This window comes from Branchiostoma lanceolatum, chromosome 4 (assembly GCF_035083965.1).
Source record: "Branchiostoma lanceolatum isolate klBraLanc5 chromosome 4, klBraLanc5.hap2, whole genome shotgun sequence".
NCBI lineage: Eukaryota > Metazoa > Chordata > Leptocardii > Amphioxiformes > Branchiostomatidae > Branchiostoma > Branchiostoma lanceolatum.
The window spans coordinates 4,633,451-4,661,361 of record NC_089725.1 but is presented as its reverse complement, the minus strand read 5'-3'; the positions used below and the strand labels follow the sequence as shown (position 1 = coordinate 4,661,361).

General features: G+C 39.1%; 2 protein-coding genes and 1 long non-coding RNA gene across 8 annotated transcripts in view; 2 read left to right on the top strand and 1 right to left on the bottom strand.

Moving 5' to 3' along the window:
• LOC136432296 (vam6/Vps39-like protein) overlaps positions 1–3,851 on the top strand; it is a 57,359-nt gene extending 53,508 nt beyond the window's left edge. For both annotated transcript variants that reach the window (XM_066423487.1, XM_066423486.1), the window contains one exon: positions 2,251–3,851. In XM_066423487.1, coding sequence (XP_066279584.1) covers positions 2,251–2,332 — 82 coding nt within the window. In that variant the 3' untranslated portion in view covers positions 2,333–3,851. The remainder of the gene's footprint in view (positions 1–2,250) is intronic.
• An 8,888-nt stretch (positions 3,852–12,739) lies between these two features.
• The window catches only part of LOC136432291 (spectrin beta chain, non-erythrocytic 1-like), a 52,125-nt gene continuing 36,953 nt past the window's right edge, over positions 12,740–27,911 (top strand). For 3 of the 5 annotated variants that reach the window (XM_066423477.1, XM_066423466.1, XM_066423460.1), the window contains exons 1-2: positions 12,740–13,089; positions 23,825–23,997. In XM_066423477.1, coding sequence (XP_066279574.1) covers positions 23,883–23,997 — 115 coding nt within the window. In that variant the 5' untranslated portion in view covers positions 12,740–13,089; positions 23,825–23,882. The remainder of the gene's footprint in view (positions 13,090–23,824; positions 23,998–27,911) is intronic. The other 2 variants (XM_066423473.1, XM_066423469.1) reach the window with 1 other exon arrangement.
• LOC136432295 (uncharacterized) lies at positions 14,675–27,848 on the bottom strand. The gene is made up of 2 exons (XR_010755497.1): positions 27,639–27,848; positions 14,675–15,723 (listed from the first exon to the last, which is right to left on the bottom strand). It is a non-coding gene; the product is annotated as an uncharacterized lncRNA (long non-coding RNA).

Below are 27,911 nucleotides of genomic sequence, written 5' to 3'. Positions count from 1 at the left end.
AACAACAAACATGTAGTACACTAGACTGGGCGTGTACAGTCAGAAATGACCAAGAAGACCACTCATCAGGGACAGATTATACAAGAAAAGGCGGACTGATAATGTGGACATGAGTCACTGTAGCCAAGATTCTTAATGCTTGTGTGATGTTCAAGTACCGTCCTAATCTTGTTTGATGTACACAAGACAGTGAACAGAGCCCTGTCGTTAGAGTCAACTATGGGAGAAAGGATCACTAACGTGATAGTGCAGTAAGTGCATTTTTAGCTTAGGGCCATTCAATGCCCTGAAATGCGTAACGTTGGACGTTATGATTACAAAGATCGCAGTGTTATCTGCTTGAAGTTTCTCTTATGAGGGGGGGGGACATTCTGGCTGATGTTCCATGAATTGTGCAGAACTTACCTAGATATTAATAACCTTTTTTTACATCATACTAAATTTTTTTGTAGACATTAATTCATTTTGTCAAACTACTTACAAGAAATTAAAGCTTTCTAGATTTAGAGTGTTCTTTTGGATTTGTAATGTCACAGACGAATTGTCTCAAAATTGGTCTGTTTTTCTTTCATTGAATTCGTTTCAATCGCTTGAAATTGGCAAGCATTCATTATTATTCTTATAAATTCTCAAGCAGTCCATTACTGCCAGAAATTACAATCATGGCATCAACACTATGATCATAATAGTCTGGTCGGCAAAATAGACTCTCTCCTAAGGGAAAACTGATAGTACCTTTTCTTTATGTTTGTTATCATTTAAGAACAAGACATTAGCTCATACCATCTGATCATCAGCACCAGACCATTGTTATTAGCCAGATTTGTTAATCTTGCTTCTTAAATATATTACCGGTAACTCATAAAAAGTTTTTAAAGGCTGTAGAGAATTTGACCCTTGGGCACCATTGCTAATCCTGACACATTGATGGTGTTAATGCCTGGAGCAAAATCATAATAACGTAATAATTTCCATTGAACATTTGTGCAATTTAGGATTCCAAAGGTAATAAAGTTCCTTGCAACCTTTCACACTTTAAGTGTCAACAGTGGCATCGTGTGGCGTAACGGCTTCCCCCCAGACATGTCTGGACATGCGCCCGGACGTTGTGCCCTTGGAAAAGGCACTTAACACAAATTTCCTCACTCTACTCAGGTGTAAATGAGTACCTAGCTTCGGTTAGGGACGTCCCTTGGATAGGACGTTAAATGGAGAGGTCCCGTGTTTGGGGAAAGCCACACCCCGCGCACGTTAAAGAACCTACCACACCTTTCGAAAAAGAGTAGGGGCATGCCCCGGCGTGCGATGGTCCAAACCTTACAGTCTGGTCCAGGTTGACATCTTGAAAAGGTGATAGTCACCTGTTATGTCAATCCTTCCACAAATGTGGTAAATCTAAATAAATACATAAATAAACAGTAAGTTTGATGCAGAAAGATATTTTGTGGTAAGCTGCCCCACTGCTTTGCCATATGGAAAAGAATTTGTCGTCCAGTGGGCGAAGGTTTGAAACTGCTCAGCACAACTGTTTGGGCTGCATTTGTCCCTTTGGTTGTGGACGGAACCCTCCATGTATTCAGGGTAGCTTCAGGTGTTAGCTTCAGGCTGCAGTCCGGCATCAGACCTCTGCACATAAAAGAACCCAGCACACTCATCAAATAGAGTAGGGGTGAATCACTGTGCTTGGCTGAAAACAAAACTTCCCAGCAAAGCCATATTGCAGTCCTACTACAGTAGCGCTACCTATTATGGTCCAATTTATTCAAAACATCATTTATTTTTTAAAAACGGGTAGACAAAGCCAAATGTTAAACCCCTGAAAAGAAATATCAGGTCTTCTAAAAAAAAAAATGCATGGTCTGTAACTTTTTGTCCGCCTGTTTAATGCAGTGCAATAACATGGCAATAATGTTTTGACCTACGAAAATGTAGCGTATTTGAGGGGGTAACGCTGGGTTGTATCAAACCCTCCTGAAACTGTTAAGAGTTTCAAAACTCGAATCACCGCAGATAGTTCAACACATTCAACACAAATGTAAACACATTTCATTGCTTTGTTTAAAAGACAGTCATGACTAAGGAACACGTCAACATGTTTGCATGATCCAAAGTGGACCATAATTTGTAGCACACCATAACTGGTAGCGCTAGGTAAAAAAGAATCATGTTTCACCACAGTTGAGGATGACTGCTTTAAGTAGTGATTGTACCTTGTCAAACCTAATCACAAGTTCTCTCATTGCCTTCCAGTGCTTTTGCCAGGTATCCCAACGGTGTGATCGTGCACTACTTCTGCTGTAAAGATAGGAATGTCTGCCCTGTGGACAGCTAGCCCAGCCAGAGGCTCAGAACACAAGGAAAGTACAACTTCTGAGGTTCAATTATACAAGGAATCGTTTATAAACACTGTATAGAGTATGGTTGGAGTTTATCCCTAGTTTAGACTCAATTTGCGCAATGTAAATAAATGTTAGTCGCCAATTAAGAACATTGAGAATGTTGAACCTTTAATTGCTTCTTAAGGACTATCTTAAACATACCATCATAATTATTGCAGAACAACGAAGACCGCAAATAAATATATAGGTAGTCGTCTAAAAATATGTTGTTATTGTTGTTTGTTGCCAGTACGTACACACCTATGTTAAAGGACACAAGACGAGTCCACTTCTTTATAAGTGCCAAGGTATATGTCAGGGTGGAGATTGCTATCTGTCAGAAGGTCTCATTCATGAGTTTTTTCGCCCCATAGGCTTACATGTTATAATACGTGTTTTACATGGGCGCATTCGTAATGAAGCTATAGAAAATGCACCAATGTTATTCATTTTATGTTGAGAACATTTACCCTAGATCATGTAAAAAAATTGCCAACAGTTTCACTACATACAATTTCTTTTTATAGCATTTACAAACTGCACTTAGCTACACCCCCAAAAAGGCACCTTTCCAGCTGAAAGCGCAGGACGGCATCACCTACAATGCCGGGCTGTGCACGTCCGACCTCGCGCGTGGCTGCCGAATTTTACCCGCTAATTTCTTCAGTTACAAACAAGCTTTCATCAGTTTGATGCTTGATATCAGTTAGGCTGGCTAAAAGGGATTTTCGCACCGATATAAACACACGTTCATGCAGCCGTTTATTTTTTGGCTACAGATTCTTTTAGGGTACCCACTCGGAGTAATACATGAATGAGACCAAAATCGGCAATTCAACTGTAATGTGTTAGAGATCACGATCAGAGACTGTTTGCAGCCAGTGGTTCTACCAGTAATATCCCAATTGGAGTCTCTATCAACAGATAAGAGACTTGGATTGTGATCTCAACCAATCGAATAGTCAATTCTGCCAGACAGCAATCTCTACGCAAATGTGTAAATGTACCACTAGTACTGTGACAGAATTGTCAGCATTTTTTTTTTTAAGCTGTAATAATAATTGTACACATGTAATAGCCCATTTTTCCAGTAGCCCATAAAATAAATGGGTAGAGTCAAGAATAGCATCACAATTTGTTAAACATTAGAAATGATAAATGTTGTGGCATGTTTTATAAACTTTATCAAGCAAGTACATTTCTTAACACCTTATTGGTTATGGACAATCACGTAATTTGCATTCTGAAAAAAATTGTATAGCCAGCAGATTGATAACTACGCATGATAAATATGATTCCATTAGCAAATTAGGGAATTATCTGTTTATGGTGATATTACACCTTCAATTATACATTACAATGTAAATGCTTTTGAAATGACATGTTGCATAATGATAATAATGTGTTGATAGAGATTATGCAGAGGAACATGAATTTACAATAAATGTACACTATATGCAGTGCATTCAAGAACCCTGCATGTGTGATTCTATTCTGTTACAGTATATTGTACGTTACATTCATTTGGGACGATTATAATTGATATTAAGCCTTTTTTCAGTCACCCTCAAATGCTCAATCAAGGGTCATGACTATATGACCAAATTTGTCATATATATGCATTTGGTGTTTTCATTCTCACATTCAAATATTCCAGACATGAAATTCCATATGTGTGCTTGTCTCAGTTTTCATTCTATACAGATTTAAAGACATGCATGCGACAATTGATGTATCACTTTACACCATACCCTTTAGGAATCACATTTTTCTTTTGGGTCATTTGTAAAAGGTATCTGCGGCATGTGTGCATGGATGCACCATTCCAGTTGCCTTTTTCGTTGGTGTGGAATTCCGGAGAGATAGTGACATGTAACAGCAGCTGGAGGGTAAACACTGCGCTTTAAAACTGAGCCATTCCCAAACAGTGCATTCTTTTCTGTTGACTATGGACTAGGGCTCTCTCTAGCCTGGATGCCAGACTGTTTTCAGGGTCTAACTTTGAGAAGAAATTTCATTGCGGAGATGTGAGTCTGGCACCCAGGCTAGACTGTCTTCATCATCTATCCGTCCACCTCTGGGCAGGGCTTTGCTCCTTCCAAGGGAAGAAGAGTCCAACCATTCCGTCCCCCTTGATGGAAACAAATTTGAGGCCCATGGCAATGGTCAGCAACAGGGCCACAAAACTTTTGCAAAATCCAAAATGAAGCCATGTGATGAAAATGTGCCTGTCAGAAATGATAGAGGAAAGTTACATCGTTTCAGAGGATTCAAAATTTCCTTCATAGAGCATACCCCAGTTGGTACCCCTCAAGATTTCTTCTAATGTGCTTCATCGTCTCAACGCTGATGCTTCGCTTTCTCAAACAGAACTGAGAGGATTTAGAAAATCTAGAACAGGAGAGAGAGCCCTGGTGGGGACTCTGAAATTGTTTGTGAAGATGAGTCAGCTGTAAACTACAGAGGATGGTACCCAGGCTAGGGTATGAGGGGAAGTGTGTACCAGGAAGCTTCTTAAACAGGAGCCCATCTCATCCAACTAACCATGATGGGAGATGACAGATAAATCAGGGCTGCAGGTGTCCCACAGGAAGCAGCTGCAGCTGCTGATAACAGCTGTTCCACCTGCCTAATCCCTAAGGAGCTGGGGGCGTCATTCTTTCTGTATGTATGTGGTTGTACTGTGTCTTCATCATCATCTCGCGAGGATCACTAATTATACTGATGCATGGAGATCAGTTTCATAAAATGGTGCTGTACAGTATATCAAGGAAATCAACATACAAAGGAAATATACACACAGGTTTTATATTTGTCGTAGCCTCTCTGTTGTAAAAATGTTTTTTCTGTCTTCAGCCTGCAAACACTCCATTTTCTCCCCATCGTGAACTTAAAGCCTTTACAATACAAATGTACATTTGAGTAACTTTTGTATTAAGTACAGTGAAGTGATTACAAAAGCATTCAGGTACAGAAGCAATATGACCACTTTATGTCGATAGTTCAGAGGATATGGATAACTGCCATGATGGTATTTGTTTTCAGTACTAGTGTTACATTCGGGTACATAACATACAATCATGAACATGTAACATTACCACCATGTGACCAATCTTCCATGATTGCTTGTATTTCCAGGTGATTTTGCATTACTTCTGGTATAAAGGCCTGCTGTTGAGTCCTTCCTTCAGGCTGCGATGCTTCTATCCTGTTGTCAAGCTAAGGGTACTTAAGTAGTGTATCACACCAGGGTACTTAACAGTCAGTCAATTGTATGTACCTTTGTTCACAATCATCTTCTTAGGGGATGGCAAACAATTCATCTTTCATTATGCCCCACTCAGAACACTCAGGTATGTAGCATCTGTCAACAACAAAGAGTAAACAAACATCCCTCCGGGAGTCGTTTTCACATCACTGAAAGAATGGGATAAACAAACTCTATTGCTTTTTCTGAAATATCGCTAGGTGTTTACTCTGTGCATATCAATTATTATCCCAAATTGATGAACCAAAAGCATATTGGGACCTGCTAATTAGTATTAGCAGAAAATACAATTACTTGTTGCCTTTACATAGTGGTACTGTTGATATGTAAATTCCCTATGGATTTTGATGCGTGTACATGGTGTACTGTACTGCCAGATGTTCAGAAATTAAATCAAAATTCTATGGGCGGTTCCATTTGAAAGTCGGAGGCTTAACTTGGATTTTACTGTATGCATGTACTTGGAAGAGAAAAAAATATTGAATTGTGGATGGTCTAGAAAGGTCTTGTTGAAAGGTAAATATTACATTTTAGTCATACCTGGGTTGCGAAAACGTTCGATACGAGTGTTCCGGTCTGTTTGATAATTTTCCGTACCACATTGGGTTCTAGATTTGTATCACACGGGCTTCCATAGAATATTTCGAATGCATTTCGAGTGCGCCGGTTGCGCCGCTGTCAAAAATTCGAATACCAGATTTGGAGGTTGGAATCAATGTTGTTACAGTTTTTTGTTCGAGGACACAACTTCTGGTGCATTCCGCATTGAAATGTGTGTTTTCTTGGGTAGGTATGACATAAATGAAATACAACACGGTGTATTCCGCATCACCATATATGGGAGTGATACTATATCAAATTTGCATCTTTCACAGGATAAATACCTTCATTTCAGACTGAATTAGAGTTCTTCTAGCCTCCCCAAAGGACCAAAACCTATCAAACTTCTTCATCGACATGATCACAAGACGTCAATCATTAACAATGTGAGAAGGAAAAAAGCATCGACAAACATTGAAAATTGTTTGCAGCTCCCTCAAACTTGAAATGGAACAGCCATCGGGTGATGAAGTATGGTGTGATGTGTTCTGCTGTGTGTTCCAGATGGCCTCTATCTAGAGGAGGTGTGCGTTGACTTCTTTCAGCATCTTGTCAATCTCTCTGAGTTTGACCCAATGAAAGGCACCACTAGGAGTTAAGGAGATTTAAAGCTTCTTACAGTAAATCCTAAAGTGCCTTATTAACCTAAAAAAAGCCCTGTTCTTTCTTAAAGGGCAGTTTCAAGTTGCATACTCAGGAGTACAGGCAAAAGTTTACGTAATTGAGTATATATTGATAAGCTCTGACATTTTTGGCAATTAAAGTGTGCTGACATTTTAAAATTTACAGCCTGCAACTTTTAGTACAAATTGTGATGTCATTGAAATTTTAAACAACATAGAGTTTGTCTTTCCTCCTAGCACTGATTAGTGTGAATTATTACTTATTAGTGAATTATTCTAAGTGTAATTTATCTCTGGGGACTTAATTTTGCGGTCAAAGAAAATGGGGGTTTTTGTTGATGGTTGAAACAGTTCTATAGTACAGTCGTTTAGTACAATGGAAACACATACATGAATTTGCGGTGAGGAGGTCACCCCTGTAAATAAAACCAATGCAAACATTTAAAAAGTTACAGTTTTTTTTATTCACAAAATAACATACACAAAAAAGGGAAAAGACAAAGTGACAGAGGACCCAAATAGTATTCTCACCGCCACCTTTGCAGCATGTAAGGAAAATATTTAAAGGGACAATCAAACATTTGCACAAATGCAAAAACACAATTCAAGCATAAATCTATGTGTAAGTCCAAATTCTCCTCCGAAGGAAAAAAGGGACACATATAGCTAAAAACGTTCAGTTGCCATAATGGAAGTTTTGTGACTTGTGTGATTTAATTCAGCACAATTTCACAATTGACACAAGATTTACAATAGTTGTTGACTATCAATAAGTCTAACATCACATGAACTGCCACTGAACCTCAGAAAGAACTTTCCATTGATAAAAATGTCCTCATGAATCTTTTAACCTTGAATCTGTTGAGCTGAACACAGGAAGACATATGGAGGGGAAATAGCCCATTATGGGGAGACTACTGGGGAGAATTGTTGGTAGATTTTGATGTATCCGGTGGCGGACCGACGGGCATCAATTTCCCATTCATGACCTGTCAGCGGTCGTGACCCTGAAGTGTTACGCTAATGTGTACGATTGCCGCCCGCTGGTCATGTGATTTACACACACCAACAGGAAATCTCCCATCATGCATGCCAAGTTGCTAGCATATCCCAGATATATCCCAAGATGCCACCAGTGGGAACTTGGCCTCTTCTCAAGTTCAAACAGCTGGAAATAAAATATGTTTGATATCTTAAGACTCTCATATCCCAAGATTTGTGGGTAGCTTTTACTGCTGCCTTCAAATCGGGGAATTTAATGACTGTAGATTCTACTCCTCTCATAAACCATACATACTTAAAGGATGAATGGATAAGGTGGTACAGTAGTATAGACTGAACCAGAACACACATACACATGAGGGGGTTCATGGATATAGCAGATGGGAGTGGTGAAATTTATGTGGACACATAGTATTTCAAGATGAAATTCAAAATGGAGAAATTTTAAAGCCTGGCAACAACTATCCAGGTATTCTCTCTGCCAGCCCGGTTACTTATTGCTTGCCACAAGAATTCAAATTCTCATATTTTTTTTAAACAACATAGGTGTAGTGTCTTGTATTTCAAACAATGAACTTTCAACTGTTGGTGCCTAAATATGAAAATTTGGGGACTGACTCATATCCAGAATGGTACAATTTTATTATCATGCTTTTTTCTTTAATCAGGAAAAATGAAGCAGACAAATAAATCCAACAAAGCAAATTGGTTTGGCCTTAAAGGTTGCAAAAAGATTAAATCCTTCCCATAAGAAAGAAACAGTTACTATAGTTACTAGTTCTTTGGTACCTGTGATATTAACTTATGTCATGATATACATTTGCTGGGACTTAATTTTGCAGTAGGAAAGAAAAAGGAGGCATTCACAGTTTTTCACGTTCGTGGTGAGTAAAACGAGAAAAAAATTGTCTAATCATCATTATGTGCAATTTACTGACCCAAAAAATAAAAACACTGCATATATTTTATGATCTACAGTTACGATCCCCACCTGTTTGAAGTATCTACTGAGTTGATGTAATCATTGATTTGTATTGACCCCGTAAGGACAGACCACCAAGTAATTAAGAATGTGTCACATCAATGAATATAACGCTACATCTGCTTTCTTTCTCTGCAATTTGGTGAAATGGTAGAGCTTGAGTAGTCTACTATGCAAATATTTTTCCTATTTGTTTATTGATAGATATATATCAAAGGGTTAATAGAATTTGTCATGCCATTGCTGTAAATTAATTCATTTTTATATCTAAGAGTTGAGGTTGACTGCCAAATACAATTGAAAAAGAGAGGACTTTTTGAAAATTGTCTTTATCCTTATTTTTGGAAAGAGGGTCCCAAGATTGCAAAATTTCCCTATCATTTAGTGTATAGGGCTATTCCTTCAGATGATCTTTTGACGAACCACTTTCCCTAACTGATTTTCAGTTCATAACAACTGGTCTGTTAGACTATATAAAACCTCCTTGGTTAGACACTAAAAAAATAGCTGTCTAATAGATGGCTACACCATATTAAACACTAAAATGATTGATGTAAAATTTTTGTCTTTAAAGTTCATCTTCAAAGAGGAATTTGTGTGAGTGTAAATATTGGATATGATATTTCGCTTTATATATTTTAACCTCCTTGATCTACGTTAGTAGATAACGTTAAGTTTTATTTTGTAAAATGAGTAAACGCCCCTGGCCTGACCTTTCACCCAGCCCCGTCACTTTTTACAACCGCTTGTTACATTTTTCCCGCCCTTTTAAAACACACGACACTAAACAAACAACATGAAAACAGGCGATTCATTCGACATACCATTCAGAACACTTCATACATGGCCATCGCCCACAAACTCCCCTTTCACCTTTTCACAGGGATGACATCATCCCGGCATTCTTGTTTGAATGCCCAAATTTGGCGCGTAAGTGGGCGGAACCACCCTTTCCTGCCCACGTGCCGGATTGGAGCGCTCCCAACGCCGCTCATAACTATTTACACCGGCAGGGGAAAGACCAGTAATTGAGTTTAGTGCATATCCTGACATGTATTGTAGTCTTTCATGGGCTTCACCTCAGATTCACGGGCTCGCCCCTACATTCGAGTTTATGTAAAGAAGGTAAATGAAGGATCTCGGGCAAAATAGTGTCGCATAATGATTGGCAAGTGTGGAATTGATACTCTCACTCACTTTAATCAATTTTATGGCACTTCTCTCTATTGTCACAGTGGATTTCGTGGACGATATTTTGCGAAGTTGACATGGAGAGACAACGTATGACATGCTACCACCGTTGATAGTAACCTAGTCGGTTCACGGAAAGTATTTATGGAGTGTGTCTGAATTTCTCAACGATGCTGATTGTTTTATCGATCTGTTTTCTTGAATGCTACAATTTCCACATAAAATGATGAAACGAGAAACGAACAAGACGAAATACTTGTTTTGCTGTTTCAGACACATTTTTCTTTAGATTTTTGTTACTTTATGGCGAGAAACATATTGTTGGTTTGTGACTGATTTAATTGTAATGTTTTTTACTATTTTGTATTCACGTTTTTTTTTCCTCTGGCTCCGGATTTCACATAAAAAGACGTTCGTTGTTGTTTGGTTGCATAGCAATGAAGGTTTACTTGTACTTTCATGCAAATAAACAATCTCCAAGCAGATGGGATGATTATATCGTAAGTTCTGGCTATCCCCGTTTTTCTGACGCAAAACGCACAAAAAAACAGTTTCTTACGTATACAGCAAAGCCACGAGCCACGTTCATGGACCATGAACGTGGCTCGTTGAAATTGGTATTTATTCATTTATTTCAACCATCAAAAGTTCAGTATCTAAAACTTTATACCTGGTTATGTTTGATGAAGGACATTATGATTTGATAGGATTCCATTGCCACATGATAAAGTTTGCGGCAGTCGGTCTTGCAATGCGGGTTATACTGAAATCGCCTACAGGATCCTCCCAAGACTGATTGTGAAGACGAATTTTGTCATTATTAGATTTGTAATGATTAGATCAAGATTCAAGGCGTCTCTATAGAACCTTCTTGATTAGATTAACAAAATGGGCCAACGTAACGGCAGCATCACTTTTTATTATTTTGTGTGACGTCACAGCTGTCCGATACAGTGGTTGGTTGAACCTGAAGACTCAGCTCTGCAATTTGCATAAGTACAATCTCATGATGACCATACTTGTGTGTGATTAACCTAACAAATTCAAAACTTACAATAGCAACTTCTAGGTTTAATCATCTAGCATGGCGGATATATGCTTACGTCATAGTCACGTGAGTGCAAACGCCCTCACAGTCGCCATAATTTATGTTGCACCGATAAAAATACACAAGATTGGAGATGTAGAATGTAGGTCACATTGACATTCAATGAAGAGGCATTGAAGCTTGTTCGGTATTCAGAGAGTGCGCTCTGTGTGTTTGGGACGGTAATTGATGTCTTTCAGTCCTGTGAGGCCATACAGCAGGTTCAGTGACGTATTAAATGCTGTCTGACATGTTGTGATGAATGTTGTGTCGGCGCGGAGTGATACGAGTGTTCCTTTGAATGTAATACTGACCGAGCGAAGTAGGAGACCTGGAAGATGGGTCAAGGGCTCATATTCAATGAATGAAGCGTTTACTTTTAAGGTTATACATTGAATATTCATTTGCACACTCGCACCAATGGTTAAAAAGGCAAGTCGATGTAGACAATGTATCGTAATCAATGCCTTTTTTAGTCTTCTTTATATAAGGTTAGCTAGGTTGATCAACTTGAATTGTCAAGTACTGATGATCAACTTTAATTGTCAAGTACTTGCATATGCGGTAAATGTTCATGTTGGTCGAAATATTTGTCGTAGCCGTAGTAGGTAGATAAGTAATATTTTTTCTAATAAAGTTTTGTGGTGCTAAATGTTCTGTTTCATTTCTTTGCCGATTGTGTTCAACCAAGGCCCACCGGCCTCCCCCCAAATCAAGCTAAATCCCTCGTGTAATTTGCAAAATTTGTCACTTAAAATGCAGGAGATAGCAGAGGGTCAAGATATCAATTTTTCCGGGGGAGCATGCCCTTCGCCGCTCGACATGTTTTTACAAAAATTTGTTGACGGAAAAAAATTCAAGCCTAGCTAGAGCCCTGGTCGAATGTAGGCCATCTTTGTCTTTTGCTTCTTAGTCAGACATTTAACAACACATGCAGTTAGAAAACGATATGTATAATAATCAAAGAATGATTGATAAGAAAAGGAAATTAGAGCTAGTGTCTGAAAAACGGCACTATGCAAGAATCTTGTTTATTTGATTTGTTTTCTAAATTTACTCTCGTTTTGTTTACTACTATTTCACGGCTAGCGCAAAATGCAATGCGCTTTTAATTCATTTCATCATACCTATTATATTAGGGATAATGAAAACGTTTTGGGTGCTAATTCCAACGTGATTAGTATCTTAATTTGCATAATTTATTACCATTATCACTGTATGTGTATACGCAATATACCGCATTTCAATTCCATTAGGGAATAGTAAATCACAATGGCTTGATATGGGAATTCTATTTTTCATCAATTGATTTATAAATCAGTTCTTTGATTTAATTCAAATCAATCGTTGAAATTCAATAATTTATCTATTTCATCTGGATTCGAAATAAGGGCTCTGAAAAGCCCTGTTGACGTACTTTTGAAACTAAAGACGGTTAGAATTCATCACGTACTTGCCCGCTTTTATTTTCACGAGTGATTGAAAATTGCCACTTATTCCCACTCATCCGGTGCAGAAGTGGACTGTCCCTAAAATTCTACCAGACCAACCTTAGGTATCCCATAATACTCTCTGGTGTCGGGTTTCCACTGACCGGTTTACATCCGTCCCCGAAAGGAGCCCTCCGCCCCGCGGCGCCGTCCGTCCAGCCAGCCCAACCCGGTTCTACAACTTAGCACCGTGACATAACCCTATAGTCATCCCCACGTAGTCACTTTATATACAAGACGGATAGACAAGTACAGAAGAGAGAAGAAAACCAATTCCTTAGGATTTAGCCCATGTAGGATCTACTTTGCGGGACCCAACTCCAGGTGCTGACAGTCTTAGGTCGCTCCGCGCCCGTTGGCTCCAGATTCACCGAATATTTGGATATTTTCTGATAAACGTGGCGATTGTTGGAAAGCAAACAAGGAATACCGGGTTCAGGCCTTCAGGATTTTGTGCCACTGACTAAGGTATGGGGGAAACTTGTTACGTGTATGTTAAGTGAGAGGTTTGTATGTGTGGAAAATATTAGTAGGGACGGGTGGCGGGACGGCTGCACTGCATCCAACATGGCTTCACTGTGATGACCTCAAAAGCTTCTCCCGACTGTGATCGCATCCCTCCCCTACCGGCAGGACAAATCCTGGTACCCTGTCCTTGTTATCGTACCTTGGAGGTGAACTGTGCTAGCTTGTTGTCAAAGATTTCAACCGTCCTACTTCTCAGTGGGCCGGAATTTAGACTCAAACAGAAGCGTGTTTCCCGCTGTTTGCACTACTGGCCCACCGTTATGTTCCGTGTTTTTATATCGTCTGCGATTGTTTCGCCCTTTCGGGGTGGGAATCCTTGCGAAAATAGACTTTTTACCTCAGGATTGACTAACCTAGATATTCAGGGATTGTGTCGGGAATCTATTCTGACCAAAAGAAGGGGGTTAAACTCGTCTGGTAGATCAATGTAAGAGGACAGACGTGCAGTGAAGGAATTCGGGTCAACCGAGAAACGATAGGCTGAAAATGGGCGGTGGTCAAAAACGCTCAGGCACGTTTTGACGGGACCGTTAGAATGGGACATGACCTAGTCCCATGTTCTGTACCAAAGGCACCGTTATAATCTACTTCAACAAACTAACAATTCTGTTTTATATCTGTATAAAGATATATTGTATTTCTTTAACGTAGAAAGAGAGGGGGAGGGATCGAATCGAGCTCCACGCTTGCTTCTCAACGATTCAATTAGGCGGCCAAAAATTTCATTCTCTTGTTCAGAAGGGGAATGCCAAACGTGCACTGATTAATATGCCACTGTTTTTTCCTGCTCCATTTTGTCGTGGCCTTGATTTTGAAAGGAAAAGGTATCAGATTAGATTATGTGTGAAAGAAAGGTCTGTCTCACCTGGTTCAAAACATACCAGGTAATCCGACCCCGTGTTTTCAAACCCAGTCTGTGCTGTGTGGGAGGGGGGCGGAAAACAAATAGGGTACTGTTTTGTGTGCACATTACTGTGGAGTAAGGGTGGGGTTGGTAGTACAAACTGCAACGGATGTTGGCTGTGTATGCTTCAAGAAAAAGAAAGAAAGTGGGTTAGCACCCACGTAATGTCTTAGGTTAACAACTGAAAAGTCAGAGAGGTCATCCTGCAAGGCACTGTGAAATACATCAGCAGCTGCCTGGAATTATTCCACCTCCCACAAGCATTTTTGCTCATCACCAGACTGAGCGATCTGAAACAGTTTGCCACCAGCTGATGCCAGTTTTATAATTTGTTCAGCACAAATCTAGCTACGCGAAATACGCTCCAGGGCATGGTGGCTATAGCTAGAGCCCACAGACAGAGGGAAGAATTCAAGATGAGATAGCCAGAATAACAGGGACGCTACCATCAGATAATTTCATTACCACCCATTACTGTCAGCTATACTTAAATCGGATATCAGCAATTTTCTAAGAGATGGACTGCGGCAAAAGGAGCCTTGTTGTCATGGTAAGATTACGGAGCTTGTTTCCAGAGCCATTGTTCCTTTGAGAGGCATGTAAAGACAGAATGAGAAGCAGTCAATAACAACAGGTTTATTGTTTATCAAGTGATTTGAACCTGTTCAAGATGTTGTTAACTTAACACAGTGGAAATATGCATTGTTTTCATGCAAAGGCACGGCCTAATCCCAAGCAGTTTTGGTAATGTTCATCCAATGGTGACAAAGAATGTAAACCATCATTTCTAACCAGACCAATGTCATCTGTAAATTACTTAAGTTATTGGTAATGATACAAATGCATGGTTTTATAGGGTTATTTGATACTAACAAACTTTATATGAGCCGTAATTGAACATATTGATGTGAAGAGGCAAACAGAATATTTTGAAATGTGCGTTAACTACTCACAACAATCTTCTAGACAGATAGAGGCAGATAACATAGACTTGTCTAGAATATCAATTGAGTCAGACTTTTCAGTAGTAAGGTACTTCCATCAAGCATGTAGTATGTGTGTGTATTGAATAACAAATAGTTTCCATCTAGTATGATAAACATTGCTTGACCATCTTGTTTGTGAAAAGGAAGATGTTAAATTATTGATATTCCAAATTGTCAATTGAACATGCATGGTTATTTTGAGTTTGATATCTTTTCCTTTATTAAAAGAATTTCATATTTGTATTGATATTTACTTGCTAGACAGGAAACCTTACAAATATTATTAGCATGTCTGTAGCTTTGTATATAGTCATAACACAGCTGTTTCTGTTTTTGGTTCAACAGAAGGAAAAGCATGAAATTTGTAGCATTTAGTTGAATCCAAAGGTAGGATTGATGCAAGAATGAACGAGTGGAAACTGAAAAAAATAATTACTGATGAACATCTTGTGCTTAGGTCTGAGGCTAGATGTTCGATAAGGCTTACAAAACAGAGACTATGTCACCATGGTGCATATACAGTAGGGTAGGGGCTTAGGAGATATCAGAGCCATTCCGTAATTGGCTGAAAATCAATAGATGTCCTTTCCTGTGCACGGACAGGTTACCTCAGCACAGTGACCTTTGACATCTCGTGATGGATGGTGGTCTATCTTGAAGAATCCCACAACAATTTTTGGCAGGCTGAAAAGATAGAGAGAGATTCTGTTAGTCAGGCCTGCCAGTATCAGCAAAACATTTCATACAATTTTAATTGTCTATGTCATCAGGGAGGAGTCCATACCAGTTAGGGAAGCTATCAGAGCTAAGCGGATTTTGGTCATGCATTGAATATCATGTGTCAGTGTCAGGATAAGTCCACTGGCTATCACATTGAACCTTAGCTTAGCATTGACAGATTTTAGTTTTCTTTCACTCAGCATGGAACTTATGATTTAGCAAGCAGAATGCCCCCATAAATTCAAGATAAAAACTGAAATTGCAAAATTAACTATTTTAGGACTCTAACCTAGTTGCATATGCTTATACTGTATGTGGGTGGGAGAGAGTGTTATGAGTCACCACTTAGTCAAGTTGTAGCATGCTGAATTGCTGATGCTAGCACCATGATTTTATTTGCCAGACATTATCCCTGTTATGATTTCCTATTCTGCAGTTCTTTGCTGCAGTATTTGGTATTCCAACACGGATGCTGATGTGTACCCATGCTTGCCAATGCTTCCGTGTCCTTGTTTCCCAAGGATGGATACACATCATGTAGCTCGTTTGGAAAAACACATACTTCTTTAGAAGTCCCTTTTGTATATGCCTGCCACTCCAAAGTCACTTGAATTCGGCCCCACCAAATTAAAGTATTTTATTTATCATGTGTAATAGTGTTTCCTTGTATCAAATTGTACTAAATTTCAGGTGAAAATCTTGTCTGTCTGCAATTTTGCAAGGAACATTTTTGTTGGCATTGCATCCTGTTTTAATAACCTTTGCTTTGTTGTCCTTTTTTTTTAATATACATTACTTAGCGCCATATGATATTTAGGGAATACTGCGTATATATACGTCACATATTTTAAAAGTAGTTACATTTATCCCCTGTGAAATAGAGTGCACTTACTGTTAGAACATAAAATTTTGTAATTGATGTTGAAAGGTCTGTGAACTTGGCTGTTGTTTGCTATACAGTTGGTAGATGAATGGGTCGGGGAAAGCTGTGTTTACAAAGTGTGGCTAATCAGCCATTGGCTGACGCTAGGCGTCCTGTAGATTTTTAACAGGGTCCTCATAGCGAGCAACAAAGGGTCTCTCTGCCTTTCATTTTCGTACAGTATGCAAATAAACTTACATGTAATGATGTATCCAGCATCAAGACTAAGCGATTCAATGAATTCATATGTAGTTTTGTCATACATTCTGAGACAGAGTGTTAAAATGAAGTATCATATTTGCTAAAGGAAATTGAGTTTTTATTATATACTATTATGGTTATATTTTGAAGTGGGGAAAGTAAACAATTCAGTTCTAATTTGAACCAGATGCCAGAAACTTCATGCCTGAGATGGTTGAGAAAATTAATTTGACATGGTAATTTTCCACCACTTTGCAGAATTGATATTTGTGTATTCAGTGACTAGCCAACATGATATAAGCTTGACCTTGCATATTTGCTTACAGGTGGACATTTAAGTTTTTATTGTTCTGTGGTAATTAGTTGAATTGCCTGTTGAAATGTGCGAAATCATTATCGACATTTTGAAAAGCCATCTAGCAATCAGATTGCTTTAACAAGTGGGTTTACCTTGGCAAATTTCCAACAGTAAAAATGGAAAGGGATGAGGTGGTAGTAGAAATATGTGCCTCTACATTCATAGTAAGATTATATGGTATGTGTGTGGCCTGGTTTTGTAATAACCCTTTTTGTCTCTGTTCCATACATAGGTGGAGCAGGAAAGTCTGTTGATTGTTTTCTTCATTTTGATGTTGATGTAACTGAAGCATGGTATTGTAGGTTCACTGGAATTTTTTAATCAAATTTGAGCACAGTGCAAGGATGAATTATATTGATTGATTTTAATGGCCAGAACTTTTATTTACTAGGTGGAGCATCATAAATAACTGGCTTTATGTGTTGCTGTTGAGCAGTTTATATCCAGGAATGACCTGGTTGGGGGAAGGTGGTAATTACTTTCACATCTAATTTGATGACCAAAGCAGAAGACCAGCGGCCTCAGAACTGACAAATTGGGTTAATCAAATCTAACCTGTCATTCAAACCCTGTCAGTCTGCTGTGGATAAAGACTGTCCTAGAAACAAAAGCAATCATTGAACAACTTGACAGTTCAGGGCTCGAAATAGTGGGTGCATCTGCACCTGTTTACACCCAAAATTGGAGCTGTGCACCTAGAAATTTTTGTATGCTATAGGGTAAAGGTACTATCATGTATGGTACACTAGTCTACAGAATATTTTTGAAAGTTTAATACAGATTGAAGTTCTCAAGAGAAACAGAAGCTTAAACTTTCTGATTATGTTTTGCTTACATTCAGCTTTATTTTATGTGGTCGCCCAAAATTTTTTCTGTGCACCTAATTTTTTTGGTTGGGTGCACCAGTGCACCTATTCCCAAAAATGACTTTCGGGCCTTGCAGTTTAAAAATACTTACATGGATGATGGAATCTTGTATCATGTTTTGTTGTTACTTTAAGTAACTAACTACTAACTGCTTGATAACCAACTTCCAAGAAAGCAAACATTGATTACATGGTAAAAATTCCCCTAAACCTGTTTGTTGTTTAGACCTTCAGTTAGCTCACCGCTGCCTTTAAACAGATGTTAACCAGAAAACTGCAAGTCTTAAAAGGTTAACAAATGACCCATGTGCAATGCCACATGTATGGGTATGCCATTGGTTGGAGGCAATGCATTATTTGGAAGGTATCCAAGTCCAGCAGGGAAACTTGAATGGGCTGGGTCACTTGTGTCATGCCATGGTCACGTCCCTTAGTGGAAGGAATGGTATCCATAGGCAATGAGCCTCAGTTCAGCATTCTGCCTGGTTTTGTGCTCTAAACAATATTTACTTGTCACTTGAATGTTCACCAACTGATATTTAGCACCTTTAAGTTTGCTGCGATTTAATTTTGCGGCAGGGAGAAAATTGAGTGTTCGCAGTGGTTTTAAGTTTGTGGTAGAAACAAGGGTGTAAGTGGGCAAAAGACAGAACAATTGTTTTCACGTTTTTATGTTCATGGTAAGAGGTCACCGCGAAAATCTCAAACAATAAGCTGCTGCAAACATGTCAACATTTACAGTAATATGTACATCTACATGTTTGGGTCATCCTGGGCTGTTTGTTTTATCAGTTCATTCATTGCTGTAGTCAAAGCACTCATTTGTGACAAGAATCTACAGCAAATTGGCTCATCACATTCTCTGCAGCTATCTTAGAGATATCTGGCAAACACACTAAATTGTAGGCTGACCCTGGACAGAAACAAGAAAGGAAGCTCCTGCCCATACCGCCAATCTCTTCACCAGTTGTTAAACTTTTTAAGTCTCCTCTAATTTCTCTAAAGCATGGAAATGGGCAGGAAGCATCTGTAAGAGTTTGCCAGATACCAGTACAAATGGTGGTTAGAAGAAGGAACAGGCAAAGATATGGTTACACTCTGGTATCTTGTTGATGGTCGGTTTAAAGGTTACAGAGTGTCATAAAAAGCTGCCACACCCTCCACTCAAGGACCACACCCACTCCGAGCTAGTTCCTGTTCAGCTCTGGAATTACCATCCATAATGTTTTTCCAACTTGTAGATGAAGGTAGTCAGCAAATAATCAATGCTTTTAAACATGATCGGAAAGTTATGCTTTTGGTTTTACTTTTTTACACATGATGGAAAGTTTTTTTCATTACATATGTTAGAATTTGAATTACATTTTACTCTCAAAGAATTTGTAGAAACATAATATGAAGGAGTAACTATCAGCTGGTTCTTGAGGGTCAGTGTAGTTTCGCTGTCGTTTTCCCATTCAACATTGGACATCTCACGGTTTGTGTTTGGATTGGCCTATGGCCTATAACCAGTTGTGACCTGTCAGAGTTTGTAACTGTTGGTCCAGTTGGGCCCCAGGGATGCCAGGGCTGATCAGCTCTGTTTTGGAATGCTAGGATTCCTGCCCTAAAGCCACTGGCTACTTGGGCAAGACCTGGTTTCATTCATTTGCTATACTGGATACTTCTAGTCATGACATGCCTCAAAATACAGCTAATGTGATTTAGAAGTGCAGCAAAGCCTGTAGCAATAAGAATTTGAAAGGTAAGGTTTTTGTAATGATTTTGAATACCAACAAGTTTGATCAAGGATATCCTTGTCACCGTTAAAACTTGATCGATTTTGAATGTTCATCAGCTACATGTAGGTAGAATGATATCATCAATTTGAATTTTGATTTGGTATGAGCCGACAATGTTTCGTTTGATTTAAACCGTGGCACAAAAGACATTTGTGGTATGTTTGGCAAATTTGGTGGTCTTGTTTGTTACTGATTTATGCACTCTGTGATGGCAGCTATTCTGTGGAGTTAACTGTACACAAAAAAACAACAAAGTCAAAGCCATTATACTTCTGTTTGACACAACTTTCATAGTCTTGACTTGTGGTCTTGTCGTCTTTCTTCACCCCAGTCTTTGGCACAGTTTGTTTTGTTGATTGGAACATTGTGGTGACCATATGTTTTGTGTAAGTCACTGCAAAGGTATGCCTAAAGAATGCCATGCAGGGTCATACTTGTTATTGTCTTCAAATGAGGCTAATTTTGCAGGCTGGGGATGATGAAATGTCGAACACCTGTGGTTTGTCACCTTCTGTGATATGTAATTTTCATGTTGTGCCATTTTTATTTTGCTATGTAGGGTTGAACACACTTGTTATAGCTGCTTCTAGGAAGAAGGCTGACATTTTAGATTTATTGCGAAAGGAAAGTTTACTAATTAGTACAGCAGATAATGAGGGATGTCCCTCCCTGTAGCTCAACTGGTAGCAGCCTCACAGTTGAGCTCATGGTTCCAATTACAGTCAAACCTGTCTATAGCGGTCACTCAAGGGACTGGCCAAAACTGGCCGCTAAGGACAGGTGGCCGCTATGGAGAAAATGTTGATTAATTGACCACGAGTGACACATGTTTTCAGTACCCACTGAGATACATTTATTCACCGTACAGTACACATTTAACATTACATAGGTAAGGCACATTTTAGAAATTCGATTGTTGTTCTTTTACTTCTATCATGGGCTTGAAAAAAGAATTATTGTATCTGCCAACTCCAAAATCCATGGTCTGCTCGAGCTTCATGTCTGAACAGACCAGCATCGCCATACTCAACTCTTGATCCTTCGCGACTGCTTCGCTGCCGGCACACGCGTCACCAACGAGTTTTAATCATATGAAACAAAGTTCTTCGCAGCAAAATGCCCCCTAGTTAGTATAGAACAAAATATATGTTGCTCAGTTGCCACTTACTGTTCGTTTTCCGACCGTTTTCAAACACAAAATCGTGGCGACAATTTTCCTAATCTGTTGTTGTTTGCTTGTCATGATCGGCTTCTACCATTATGCTAATAGGGTAATTAGAGGAAGGTCGCTCTTTTGAGGGCTTTTTTCTTTTCAGAAAATTGCAACAGCCCAAATTTTACAAGATAGTAATGTTATCCATATTTAGTTTGAAGCTTTTGGTTCAGTAATTATCCTCAGTGATAGTTTGCAGCAAAATAGATTTAACACACTATACCTCCGCAACAGTGGTGTCTTCCGATGACCTTTATGCTGCTCCGCCATTTTGAAAATCGTGTTTGGGCACATTTTCGGATGAATTCCCGGGGAAAACGGAAATATTGGGCCGACATTGAAATAATTCGCCAACTTAGCGCATCAGATACATGTGCGGGTTGTATTTTCCAAAAACTACCGTAATCTTTGTCCAATCCAAATGCACAGAAATAGTCAAATATGCTACGATGTACAAACGCAAGCCATGTGAAGAAATACTTGACTTCGCGCGCGTCAAACCATGGATAATCTAACGAAGATAAAACATTCTTGTTTTCTTTATTATTATCCCGTTAAGTTGAGTTCACATAAACTTGATAACTGCATTAAAAAATGAAGATTTTGAACCCGGCGTGCGGAGGCGATGCGGCTTCCACCGGCGCACATTGGCCGTTATCGGCAGTGTTACTGTACTCGCGGGATTGAAAATCGTCTGGCCGCGACCGCGTTGGACAGGTGGCCGCTATAGCCTAATTCTTAATGCTTATGTCAATGGGAAAAATCCAAGGGACCGACAAAAAGTGACCACTATGGGCAGGTGGCCGCTATGCAAAGGTGACCGCTAATACAGGTTTGACTGTAGTTGCTAACAGCTCGATCTTAGTTGGGGCTACACTACACCCATCTTTCGGAAGGTTTATTGGATGTAAAATAGGGGTCCTGTGTTCGAGGAGGTGCACTGACTCGAGCACAAGCTAGCAATCCCTCCCTATAAATACATACCTTGCTACAGAAACAGCAAGGAAACTTGCTGTCCTTTGTGCCCATAGGCATTACAAGGGTCTGAAGCAACCAACAAACAGCTGATAATGACACATACAGGTGGTAAATCTTATCCATAAGAATGCTACTTTCTCTTTGATTGACAATTTGGTAGGCCATATTGTTCACAAACCCTCTCAACTACTATTCATGCTTGATTATTATTCCCTTTCATGGTACCAGGTACTGCAATTGTTCCAATGATTGATGAGATAATCACCTGTTATCACACTTAGGGATTGTACATGTAGATTGCATTTTAGTGGGGCATTGTTTACAGACTTAGAAAAATAGACATTTACAAAACAAGTTGCCAAACACAGAAATGTTAGTCAGTGAGTGCTTGGAAAAAATATTCCGATACTGTCATTTTCATGTAATATGATTCATATCTGGTCTAGGTGTATGGGAAGAAAAGATCTGACCAAAAATGAAAATCTGATTTTTGATTTTGTAATGATTAAAATTGCGATGTTTTTCGATGGTGGTATCTTATGGATGGTCACAGAACTGTTATACTTATAGACTTTTTAATCATGATATTAAGATCAAGATAACAATGATATATCATGAATATTTAGCTGCTTTTTGAAAGTTATTTTTGCTTCTTGAGCACAGCATTTTTATCTTTTGCTTTAATAGGATATGAATATAAATGATGCTATAACATATTTGCAGGATACCTCATAGATATTAATAAGTAGGCCTGTGTGCCTGATTAATGTTGTATGGCTGTGTGACCTTACTTCTATGTTCTAACCAGACCTGTGCCTGTTGACAGGTTGACACAAGACAGCTAGGATGCTTTATGGCTTGAAACATATGTTTTATTTCAAGTTACAAGGGGCTTTTCCAAAGTAGAATAGTTAAGGGATGAGGGAGGTATGTGTTTTGTTGTGATGTGATGTGTTGTGTTATAAATGTAATGTTATACGATACAGTATATCAGGACAATATGTAGACATCATATTCGAATACAACTGAACTGGAAAGTGGTGCCTATCCTTGCTCATCAAGTGAATTTTTTAGATTATCTGTGTCTGAAGCTGGAGTGGAATATTGACCATTTGAGACTGGAAAACAGTGGATTAAAGGGTGTTCTTTAATCAGGCCTCGAAATTAACTTTTTTCCCTATTGTCCCTGATTTGTCCCGAAAGTGGATTTCAACTGTCCAGAAAGTGTCCCGAAGTGTCCCAACCAGGGCCAAAGATGTGAACTTAGTGGAGGTTCTGGATTAAGTTCCAGAGGTTCATGTTCAGCTTAGAACCTATACTCAAGTCTGAACCTGAATTCAAGCCATGGCATATGTGTGTTAGAAATATTTTTTTCAGTTACATACAAAATTGCATGTTGGCAAACATTTTGCATGAAAAATATAATACATGCAAAATTACATACAGTCAGTAGTAAACACAAAAGCCCTCAAACAGTGAAGAATCGAGTTCCTCCATGACGGGGACTGACCGTCAGAATTTTCTGATTGTCCCGAAATTGTCCCGAAACGTAAGTTGAATTGTCCCGAACCCAAATTCTACTGTCCTCGGGACATCGGGACATGGTTAATTTCGAGGCCTGTTTAATAATTCTTACACTGTTTTACAAGTTACTGTCTTTCGTTAATGTTTGATGCACTTGTGGAAACTTTGATTCATTAAGTTTGATGTTGAATAAGTATTGAATTTGGTCATTGTTTCTTTCAGCCACTCCACAGTCAGTTGTGGTGTTGCGGTGTACACTGGTAGCTAACAGCACAGCACCATGACGACTGACATCAACCAACGCTGGGGGGAGACGGTGCAACACGACATCGATGACTGGGACGAGAACAGCTCCGCTCGTCTCTTCGAGCGCTCCAGGATCAAAGCCCTGGCCGGTAAGTGTTCAACCATTTCTCAAGTCATTCTATGTAAAATGCTGTAAATGCTGAAATTTTCACAGTGACCTCTTTACTGCCAACTTGAAACTGCAAAAGTGCTTGTTCTATCTTCTGTTCGCCTGCCCCCTCGTTTAAACCGTGAACTTAAAACCATCGCGAGCACTCCAGTTTCTCCCAACTGCAAACATAAAGGCATTTACAGTACTGGTCACTGCCGTTTTATATCTGAGCAATTTCTGTTAGCCAGAAGTAGTGACATGATTTGCATAGCTGTTAGATGGACATTATGACCTTTGTATGACCTTCCACCACTTAGCAGTCGCCATCATTCAAGTGTTCGTAATGGTTGCAAGGTCATTCAAAATGGCTGTTTCCAGTTCTCTGCTGCTATTTCACTTCGATAGTGTTTTTCATTGTAGACGTTACTATTTTACTCTGGTTTGTTATGTTTATCGTGTGCAAGTAACGCATAGTGGCTCTCACCAGTGTACCTGACATAGTTTATATGCTGTGGCTAAGGGGGCGTGGTTGGTAAGCCATGTTTGATGGCAGTAGGACATCTGAGTCACTGTCAGAATCATCTATCAAGTTCATAGCCCTGCCACAGGTCCCCACTACCCTTGCAGTTTTACATTTCGGGCTATAATTAGAGACAGTCTAGACAGACTCCAGCCAGCTGTTCTAATTGTCAAGGCTCCAAATTCAGTTTTGGGAAAAGGTGCACTGGTGCTGCTAACCATTAGGGGCTATCTCAAGCTGTAAATTTTTATTCGTCCCACTCATTGTTTGGTTTTTGTCATTTGAAACTTCAAGTATATATTTTCATTAATTTCATGTCATGAATTCAGATATTTTAATGGAAGGGGTGACATTTTTGTCCATCCCAACAAGCAAATTTCAGTCCCCGAATGGAGGGATGGGTCGTGGAGTTAGCCCTGACCTAACCTAAAGATTTAGGTGATCACCCCAATTGTGGATGCATAAAAGTGTATATGCACCCAATATTTCGAGCTCTAATTGTTCTTCCAACTCTCTCTATACAAAGCAGTTGACAGACATTACACTACATAGTAACATTATCATAGTGCCCTGTTACTTACATATAATAGGAACAATAATTTCAAATGTTACCTACACACAGAAAAAACTGTTTTGAGCCCTGTGTGTGTACTGAATGTTGCTCTCTAGCTCTATGTAAATATTGGGGTTGTTTGTACGGGGTGGATTGACCATGCTCTGCAAGGGCGTTTTTGCTGTGGTTGGTTTGCTCCATATTCAGAATAGTTTGGTTGTTAGGTAGCCAGGTAATCAATCTTGCTTGTGGTCCCAAAGGATTCGCAAAAGGCGTGGTCTAAGTTTCAGAAAGTATGCAAGTGTGAGGGTAGAATGCAGCCCGAATCTACTATTTAGGAAGATGATAAACTCAAAAATGTAACATACCATACATTACAATTGCTGCTGCTTAAAGATATGTAATTATAATTTGTAGCTAAAAGAGATCCCCCAGCATGTGTTCTGCTCCACTTGTTGAACGGGTCAAAGGTTACATGTAATGACCTCATTTAGTTATTAAATGGAGTGAGAAATAAAAAAGAACAGTCTTGGGGACTGATATCATGACATTATGCCAATATGAAGAGATCAGAATTATTTTTTTTAAAGCAAGAAAACAGAGCAAGTTGATAAAAAGTTGAAAATGGTAGATGTGTTGCATTTAAGACAAAGAAGAAGACTGGACCTGGGAGAACTCATCTTGACTATTAAGGGAAATGAAGCACAAGAGCTAGTTGTTTGACTTTAACATATTGTTCATGGTATTTTGAAAAGATCAGTGGCTTTCGAAGAGTTTGTTTCCTATCTGCGGTTAGTGACTTTATCCCTTGATTTGTTAGGCATATCTTACACATGTTAAAGAGATGTGGTTGTGCAGTTAGGCAAAAGTGACCCCCACTACAGTCACCTCTAACAGTTTACCTCTTGTACTTGAAGCTTATCTCTTAGATCAGGTGCATTCAAGAATCCAAATAGTTGAATTGTGAACAGATTTATGAGAAGTACTGTTTTTGCCAAATGCCGTACTCTGACAAGGAATTCAAAGGAAAAGTTCTCACTCATTGCATGCTGTTACCAAGCTTACATTTCAGATGGAAAGAATCATTCTTGTAGCCAGTGTTTATCTTTTATCTGTATTTAACATTTATCTAGACATCCTAAACATTGTAATAATAGTTGGGCCATGATACTGGAATTGATCTCTGAGCAGACTTATAGTTATACGGAAGATTACATGTAGCTTACATGGTTGACTTGTACGGAAAGTCTACTGTTGCATGGAACTGAAAAGTCTCTGCCTTGAAGGGATGCATGAATGGCTCTTAAAATCTTTTCTGCTGCATGCTTTGGTGCCTTTAGGTAGATGATATATATCTTATAGATTTGTGTAAATCCTACTTTAGCCACAGAGTTAGCAAGTAACATTCCTTGCATTCTAGTATTTGTTGTATTGATACATCCTGAGCACTTTTGTTGCACTGGGCACTTGTCCCGTATGCACTGTTTATCTCATGGCAGAAGAAGAATAATGGCAGCCATCTTGGTAGTTCAACTACAAGTAAGAACAAATTTGAAAAGATTGTGTTGAAGTTAACTTTTGACGTGCTACTCTACAGTTTTTTGTGCTTGTGTTATGAAATTAGTCACTTTTTAGTGATGTGAGTCATACTGTAAATTACATTTCCACTTTCAAACTTGGGTCTTAGCCAGCGAGGTTACAATTAGAAAAGAGACACGTCTACCCTTTGAATTATTCAGTAGAATGAAGGTTTTCAAATTTCTTAATGTAATTTTCATGATTTTGTATGGCGTAGAAAGTGCATTATTTTTTTTGTAACTTTTCTTCAAAGATTTAGACTAGTCACTATGTTATGTATACAGTTGATTATTTTTACTTGTAAATGCTATGAAGTAAAAAGTAAGTTGTAGATATCATGATGACCACCTTTTTCAGTTGGAATTCGAGATTTGAATTTTAAAAAGCTTAAATGTGTCATCTTTTATCTCTATCATAGACTATGGTTCATGTGGAAATGTAAAAGACTATTAAATCTCTTCACAGCAATCCCAACCTGGCTAATAAAACTACTGTACGTTTCAAAAGAAGGAGTTTGCCAGTATTGTCTATGTATATTTTTTCAAGCTGGGTTTAGTATGTATTCAAGCATATCTTCAAGTAGCTGTACTAGCTATACCAAAACTACTAAGTGCTATTCTGATCAAACCAGCTTGTTCGCCAGGGTCAACTACTTTCAAAGTATTTCTGCCATTGAAAAGGCCAAGAATAATGTCCACCCTGAATCTTAGTTCATGGAATGTTTTGGAGGCGAAATGGGGTATTCTTGGTATTTAGGACGAATCTTGGTTGTTTGCTGACCAGAACCGTTCCCTCCAACATTTGTCATGTGAAAGTTGTTGCTTCCTTTCCTTGCACATGCAGCGTACATGTTACACACAATTGTCAACCGTGACAGACGAGCATTACCGCATAGAAGCGTCACCCAGCAAGGGCAAACACTCTGCTTGGCTTTGGCAAACTGGTTCATCGAGCTTTGAAACGAGACAAATGATCAACACGTACTTACCAAGTTAAGAACTTTGCACGCAGCTATATGAGTCGATGTCCAAGTGGTTTAGTAGCTTGCTTTGCATCGGATGTTACAAGAAAAGGGGGAACTTACAACAGGGTAGCATTCAAGGTGTAAGGGAATGAATGCAGAACTGGAAATCACTGCACACCGCCCCGCTGGCTGCAATTATATCTTGGGTGTGTGACAACAAAGGGGGTGCTTAGTATGGGGGATAGGCTTGAGGGCAAAGCCTTGAGAGGAGGCCCCACCCAATTGCATTCATAGGCA